The 8,491-nt window shown below is 39.5% G+C and overlaps 1 protein-coding gene across 1 annotated transcript in view; it reads left to right on the top strand.

Moving 5' to 3' along the window:
• Window positions 1-8,491, top strand: part of Col28a1 (collagen type XXVIII alpha 1 chain) — a 199,710-nt gene that overhangs the window by 167,222 nt on the left and 23,997 nt on the right. Inside the window, exons 25-27 of the mRNA XM_004645651.2 lie at window positions 5,597-5,665; window positions 6,208-6,288; window positions 6,383-6,418. Of these exons, the coding sequence (XP_004645708.1) occupies window positions 5,597-5,665; window positions 6,208-6,288; window positions 6,383-6,418 (186 nt within the window). The remainder of the gene's footprint in view (window positions 1-5,596; window positions 5,666-6,207; window positions 6,289-6,382; window positions 6,419-8,491) is intronic.

Below are 8,491 nucleotides of genomic sequence, written 5' to 3'. Positions count from 1 at the left end.
CCAGGGCCCCTTGCGTGCTAAGCAAGCATTCTACCACTGAGCCGTATCTCCAGCCCTTTGTAGTTTTTTAAGGAAATGTGTCATATGCCGTAAGATTCATTTTTTAATGTGTGCGGTTCTGAGCGTCCCACGAATCCGTCAGAAGCCCCCAACGCCCTGGGCTGAGCGTGGTTTCTTGCCCTCCCAGGCACTGGCAGCTGGGGATGGGCACCTGGTCTCCATCACTGCAGCTTTTAGTCCACTCCCTCCTCCAACTGTGTCCTAGGAGGCACAGTGTTCACCACCCTTCCCCCAGAGGGTGAAGACTCCTTCCATAAAGCACGTCACACCTTTCCCTGGGGGGCCTGTTCTGGACTTTAGTGTCCACCAAAAACTCATGTGTTGAAATCCTAACTTTCAAGGTGATGTTATTAGGAGAGAGGGCCTTTAAGATGCGATATAGCAAAACCCTAGTGAATCGGATTAGTTTCTTAGAAGAGGCCCCCGAGACCTGCCCTAGCCCTCCTCCCCTGTGAGGACGTCACCAGCCAGAAAATGGCCCTCAGCACACGCGGAGTCCTTCACGCTTGAGCTTGGGCTTTCTAGCTCCAGAACTGTAAGGAATACTATAGACTGCTGCCACCACCAGGCACCTGTTTCGTGGTATTTTATGATAGCAGCCCACACGGACTAAGGCACTGGAGATAATGTTTCCTGCGCCAGGCCTGCACCACGAGGAGATTTCTACAGATTCCCACCTGTCCCCAGTCTTTCTCTGAAGCACTGACAAGGTCTCTGGAAAAGGTCTCTGGAAATAGGACCCTTGCAGGTCCAGGGTCTTATTCTTTCATGCCACCTCATCTTTGGCTTTTAGCACTTTGTAAGCATTGTAGCTGAATTTTTCTCATCAGATTGTATAACTCTTGTTGTCCATACCAGGTAAATAAATGCCCGGATGTTGTCTCTCTCTCTGGAAGGTCTTATTTCTTTAGATGCTGGGTTGGCCAGTGGCCCTGAAATTGTTCACATCTCTGAGAGACACAAGAAAGGTTGTGTCTTTGCAGATAAGTTAGCATCTTTTTTGTTGTTAAAAGTGAGAAGATTGATTGATTGATTTTACTTTTGTACACTGAGAGCAGAAGCTAGGTGTCTGGTGTATAACTTTTTTCTTAGTGTGCCTTACTAAGAAAATATTTCTTGATATATCAGTAGTACAAAAGTAAAGAACTTGTCAAAACATTCAAGTAGTTTCTTTCTTAAAGAATAAGCAAGCAATCATCTGAAAATCACTACCATTTTTAATAGGACTGATTTTTAGAGTACAGTACAGTGATATAGTAATTAAAAGGTGAGGTTTGAAATTTGGATTTAATTCTATCTTCCAGTAGACAGGTTCTTTCCTGCAGTTGCCCATGGCCCATACTGTTTACTATTTTCCTGAGTTTTACAAAGAAAGAAATCTGGTTTGACAGTGTTCACCTCTAGGAGGCTAAGGCATGGCTTGGTGGCTTCAGGCTTTTAGCCAGAGAATCTTTGAGAGTTACAGGAAGCTTTCCAGTATTTTGAAGGGAAACTGGTAATTTAAAAGAAAAATCTTAACTATAGGTTACCCAGCTGCTTGAAATATCTACAGTGTTAATAACTATACAGAAAAAGTCTGTACTGCAAAGTAATACGAAATGAATTCCCGAACACAGAGTGGATCCCAGTATGGTAATTAGCTCCCTTCTGAGTTCTCCCTCAGGACTGGGTACTGCAGCCACAGTTGCTTTTAACACTGTTAGGAAATTGTGTTCCGTCTTAAGGGCTGCTAGTTGGTCATCAACCTTTCTGGAACAAATTTTGTATTGGCTGCTGTAGCAATCTATGATGCTGTAAACGAAATAATCACTCTGGATAATTGTTACAAAGACATGGAATTCCTCCTGCGCCTGTTGAAGGGGGGAAAAGTTCTCCAAATTCCAGCTATTGTGAGGAACATACTTGAAGCCCTTCTGTTAAGCTGGGGAGGCAGGAGTATAACCTCATACTCACAATTTATTTAAGAATACAACGTGTAAAAAATTAATAAATAATAACCTGAATGCTAAAAAAGCAAAATGAAACCCTGAATGTTAAAAAAAAAAAAACCTGAATGCTAAAAAAATATATAACATAGCCCTGCCCCCGGGGCACGCTGAGATGGAGATTAAGACTGGGCATGGTGGCGCGTGCCTGTAATCCCAGCGCTTGGGAGGCTGAACGCTGGCCGGTAACTACGAGTCCAATCTACATAGTGAGACCCTGAAGACCCTGTAATAAATACAAAAAAGAAAAAGAAAATAAAGAAAGAAAAAAACAAAAATATTAGTGGATAAAAAGAACCTTAGTGTTCAGTTACGCTAATTTGTGGGATGATAGGATACCAGGATAGAGCACTGCAGCTCTACTTCAGAGAATATTTACTTGTATGTATTTTATTTTATATTCTTCTCTCTATTATTTTGATCGAAGGATTTATTCTATACATAAAGGTACATGAAAGTATATTCATGCAAGTATTATTTTTCACATAGAAATATTGGAAACAACTAAAACACTCAGCAATTGGGTTATGGATAAAGTGTAATCCAGTTCTCCAATGGAATACCATTCAGGAAATAAAATTAACAAAATAAAGCCATACACACATGCACAGATAAATTTCAAATAATGTTAAGATTTGAAGAACAAATTGTATGCATAGATATATCATTTAATTAAAAGTTTTTAATTTTTACTTTTGGTGGTATATGCTAGCAGGACATGACGATTACATTCATCATGGGGACCAGGTACACTCACACAATGTGCCTTCGTTCCTTTTATGCCTCTTTCTCTCCCTCCCTTTACTTCTCCTTCCATCTTTTGGTTCCCTTCCTACTTGCAAAAGATCTATCTTTCTGTTTTATATACATGTAATTAAAGTATAAAAGCATGAGCAAATGGTAAATACAAATTTCAGAGATTTCTTCTCTTGGGGAAATAAGATTGAAGATGGATACGTAGGAGATTTCAACTGTATCTGCACTATTTTGTTTTTCAATATGGTGTCAGATTTTATCTTAGTCTATGTGCTTTGAGGGTATGAAATATCTCCTTATGACAATTTTATCAACAATGGACTCTAATTTAAAAAAAAAACCTTGATATCCACTGAGCTAGGTAAAGGAGGCCCAGGAATGCAGAGATACCAAAGTTGCTGTCATCTGCAAGGGAGCTCTGTGGCCAATCTGACCTTCAGAAGTAGTGTCTCTCAAATTTTGCCATGCTTCCGGTGCTTCTGGTGGGGTGGTCCGGAGGAGACCTTTGAGAATCATGACAAGACAGACAGATCAATCCTCAGGAATCCCTGGTCTTTCAGATGTTTGCTACAGACTCAGCACTAATGATGCCCCGCACTTAAGGAGGCACCCAAGTGACATCAGTACTAGGACTCTGTACATTTGCTAGTGATTATTGCTATTTCATATGCAACATCATTAAGCCTTTTTGCTCTGTGTGATTTAGGCAAGGAAGAGAGAATGTTAAGATGTGGAGGAGAAAGTGGAAAAGAAGTTCTGCGTGTTCTTCTAAATTATTAGAAATGGAATCAACAGTGGATTGCATAAACAACTCCTTTGTGTTAATGGGAGGGGTGGTGCAACTGTGTTGCATTTTCTTCTCCTCCACTGATGTGTTTTATATTTTTTAAAATAATAAATAATATGAAAAACATTAGGGGCTGGTGAGATGGCTCAGTGGTCTAAAGCACCTACTTAGAGCAAGCTTAGCAAAGCACAGGGACCACGGTTCAATCCCCCAGCACCACATGCCAGCCAGCCCGCCCCCTGGTGGGCTGAGCTGGCCACACACACACACACACACACCACACACACCCATAAATAAATAAATAAATAAATAAAATTAAAAAAAAAAAAAAAAGAAAAACATTAAAAATGATACAGAGTTTCACTAAACAAGATGATAAGAATTCAACAGTGATTGTTATGTTACATATTGTTGCCTTCAAATTAGTTGTTCAGATTATCAGATAAAAGCATGAAAAAATTGGTCAAAAATTAATGGTTCCTTTCAATAGACCAGTAGAAATCAGCAACACAATTATGCAAGCTATCCTGTGTATATACATGTATATTTTCTCCTTTCATCTTTCTTTTTTCTTTTCCCTCATCCCAGTTGTTCCTTCCTTCTGAGCAGTTTCTTCTCTTTCACAATATCTATTGTACCTTTTGGACTTTATTTACTCTTTCATGTTCTTATGTTAGGGAGACAATATGATGTTTCCACATGTGGATCTGACTTATTTCACTTATGAGTGTGATCTCTAGTTGCATCCATTTACCTATAAGAGCCTTAAGTTTATCTTTTATTATAGCTGAGTAATACTCCTTTGTGTAAGTAAACCACATCTTTTTGATCCATTCCTCAGTTTATGGACATTTGGGTTGTTTCCAAGATTTAACTATGACAAATTGTGTTGCTATAAACATGGGTGCACATGTATCATTGTGCTATGATGTTTTAAATTCTTCTGGGAAAATACCCAGGAGAGGAACAGCTGGGTTGAATGAAGCCTCTGAGCCTAGTTTTTTGAGGAATCTCCATACTGATTTCCATATCGGTTTTACCAGTCTGCACTCCCACTAACAGTGGAGAAGGGTTCTTTTTCCCCCACAGCCCCTCCAGAATTTGATATCGGTTGATTTCTTGATGTTAGCTATTCTTTCTGGGGTGAGATAGAATCTCGGTGCTGTCTGAGTTTGCATTTCTCAAATAAGCAATGATGTTGAACATTTTTTCCATATATTTACTTGCCATGTCTATTTCTTTGTCTAAGAAGTGTGTATTCATCTCAGATACCCATGTTTTGATTGGGTATTTGAATTTTGGGGGCCAGATTTTTACAAAATTCTTTATGTATTCTAGATAGAAGTTCTTTATCTAAGGGGTAGTTGGCTAAATTTTTCCCCCAATTTGTGGGTTTTCTTTTTATTTGGTTGGTGATTTGCTATGAGGTACAAAAATCTTTTTTAAAAAGATATGATCCAAGTTGATGATCCTTTGAAGTATTTCCTGTGCAGTTTTGTTTTTGTTCATGAAGTCTCTGCCTACCCCTGTGTCTTCAGGATTTGTACCTACTTTCTCTTCCAGTAGATTTAGCGTTTCTGTTTTAATATTTAGATAAGATGTGTTTTAAGCATACAAATAAATGTAAACCAGGCAAAGATGAAAATCCACCCTTAATATCACAACTGAAACACTATTTTTTTATTTATAAATTGCTTGACAGGGTCATGGCTTAAAATTGGCTGAAGCAGGAGTACTTACACCATAGAAAAAGCAAAACTTATAACTCAAGGTCCTTATTTTTATCGCAGATTTACTTGTTAAGTGTTTAGGTCATGATTGAGCCCATGTATGTACCTGTATCTGTTTCTATTTCTATATTTAGATCTATATCTCTATGTTTGTATCATCTCCTAAAATATAGATGATGTTATAATGCAGTTTTGAAGTTTTATATTTCTAACTCTGAAAATATTCTCAGTTCTCCTGGGAAACTAATGGGAATACCCATCTTCTACATCCTGTGCAGGGGGAACAAGGACCTCAAGGATTTCCAGGGCCAAAAGGCAACCTGGGCCATGGACTCCCAGGCCAAAAGGTGAGTGTTTCTGAATTTCAGAGAAATGCCTGGGCTTGAGATCTTCAGAGCTTAATCTTGGCCTTGAAAGAGCTTTAATATCTGTTTCATACTTCTTAAACTCTTGAAAAATCTATTTGGAAATGAATCCCCAGATACTGCTTTTTCTACGTGTAAACACACTCGTTTTATAAAATCTTCTTTCTTTTATTTTTAAGAGCAAGTTAATGATGGAATAAATTCTTACACTGTACATATAAGAGTTACCATATAACTCAGGATTCTGATAAATTACTTAGTAGCTGAATTTCCCAAAGGCAATGGGCTAATCAGACAGTATCTCATGGTCTCTTTGTGTTGAGGTCTCTGGATCATCATAAATTAGGTTATTTATAGTACCTGAAGTAGTGTAAATAAACTGCCCTCAAAACTTTTATTTCATAATTTTGTATCAATAAGAACCCCAGGTCTTCATATGAGGTACAAGTAAACCAAATTGTAGCATATTCTTACTTGACATTAATAGTCACATTTTAAACTTTTCTTTTTATCATTCTATAAAGGGTGAGCATGGAGAACAGGGAGCTGTAGGAAAGAAAGGTGAAAAGGGGGAATTTGGAGAACCTGGGTCCCCAGGAAAACAGGCAAGAAATGATTTTTAAAGTCTCACTACTGTGATTTTTATAGTGTAAATGGTACTGAACTATTGTTAATTTTTACTCTTCTTCTGCTAAGTAGGGTTTACAAGGACCAAAAGGAGACCTGGGTCTTACAGTGAGTATCTATTGCAGGAGATAATTGTGGGGTTTGTGCTTACAAAATTACTGCTTTCATGTTTGAGCTGTAGAACTGAATCTTCAGATGCAGTATTCTACTTCTTATTTAAGTGATGGTAAGTGACACCAAGGCAGCCTTGATTTTGATGCACGAGGTAATTGAATTTGAATGTGAGAGGGGACATAACACCAGGTAGTCTCACGTAGTCTCCTGGTGAAGATGTAGGACTCTTCCCTTTTACCCCTGCTAGTGATCACATTGCTATTAAAGAAAGCCAAATGACCAAATTACATTTTATGTTACGTGACCTCAAACGAGTTCCTTTAGGCACTCTTCTGAAGAGATTAGCAAACATAAACTTGGGGTTACATTTACATATTGTTTCACTGTTCAGCAAATATTTGTTAAGTACCCACAACCTTTTTCCTTTTCTTTTCCATGCACCATTAATCTTCAAATTCTCATGGGTGGGAAGGTTCTAGAATTTCTATAGCAGGAAATGTAATGCATTCATAGCAGAAGAGAGGAATTATAATTTGCTATAGAAATTCTAGCCTGACCATGTAACTCCTAGTACCTGTTGGTAAAATTTGATGAATGAGAAAATGAACAAGGAAAATAGTTCTGCTCACCATTTTGGGGCAGTAGAGCAGATATAAACCTATGAAGACTGTTGCTCAGTTATTTACATACTTGATCCATTTTTATTTTTGGAACAGTAGAATATGTACCATATACATAGCTGTTTTACTCACTGTAAGCATCTTTGGGGGTCTTACTAGTGGTTTAAACAACAGAGAAAAAGCCAGAGCACACAGTCATCTCTTTCACATGCCTGCTGTTCTGCTCTTGTCTGTCCTACCTGAATTCCCACTCTCGCCCTGGAATTCCCCTGACATAGTACCTAGAAAGAATCTGCATCTCCAGATTTGACTCAAGAAGATAGCAAAATAAATAAATAAAAAGGAAAAAATAAGAGAAAGAGCCGGGTGTCTCAGAGAGACACTGGGGAGAGTGGAGGACAGGCCTTCTTTTTCTTGGCTTCAGGTGGTTACCGGCTTGTTGGGGGGATTATTGCAAGGGTTTTTCCCCAACCTTCTTGTTGGAGGGGGGGGTCAGAGGATATGCAGAAGAAAAGTGATTTGTGACAATGTTCGGAACAAAAGAGCCTTTATTTATAGAGCAGATTTTAATCTAAGAGGCAGAGAGCTTAGAAATGGGAATTCATTTTGTTTGCCTTCGTTTTTTTAGATTCTAGAAAAAGGGACTAGCAGGGAAGAGTACTGCCAGTTAAGGAAAGATGGGAAGAGGGAAGGAAAAGAGAACTTGAATTAAGCCAACAGTCTAGTAGGTGGCAGGCACACTCTCTACAGGAACCCAGGGGCCCATGCTTCAGAGACCCTGCTCTGACCTCCAGCTGAACTCTGCCCTAGTGAGTAGTTCTTGGGGCCAAATGATGGGATCACCCTTCTTGCAAATCCCCTCTATGGGAGGAGTCTGTCCACACTAGACTCCAAAATTCTCAGCCCAAAGCACCCCAGCTCAGAGCTCTGTATTCATAGGTCATTCAGGAGGTGACTGAGGGGCACACATTTTCAGGAGGCTTGGACAGGCTTGCAAGGGAGGAGTACTAGGGTGTGAGCAGAATGGGGCAGCTGATGGGCATTGTGTTCAGGAGGGGAGCACACAAGTGAGGTTGCTCGGACAATACTCTTGCTTAGGCCTTACATTTCATATGCACAATCGCTCCATGAGGAGCTATAGTATTATCTCTGCTTCCAATGAACATGTGCAATGTCAGACAGAAAACTTGAGCAGAAAGACAGCTAGTTGAGGAAATTTAGCTAGGCCCAGTCTCAGAGGAAGACTCTGCCATCATTAGCATTCTGTTAGACTCTTTCTTGGCTTTATCCTTTCCTTCAGTTTACACACCAACCCCTTTTATTTCCTGTCAGGAGTGCTCCTTCAGGCCAGTCCTGCCCATTCATGGCAACCACCACTGCTTTCTGCTCTCCTTTTCTTCTCCTCAATTATTCAGGGCCTTAAACCTCTCCACTGGTGACTGATCAT

Source organism: Octodon degus, unplaced genomic scaffold (genome assembly GCF_000260255.1).
Source record: "Octodon degus isolate 3935 unplaced genomic scaffold, OctDeg1.0 scaffold00234, whole genome shotgun sequence".
Classification (NCBI taxonomy): Eukaryota; Metazoa; Chordata; class Mammalia; order Rodentia; family Octodontidae; genus Octodon; species Octodon degus.
Note: the sequence above shows the minus strand (reverse complement) of the source record. Positions and strands in the feature narration are given on the sequence as shown.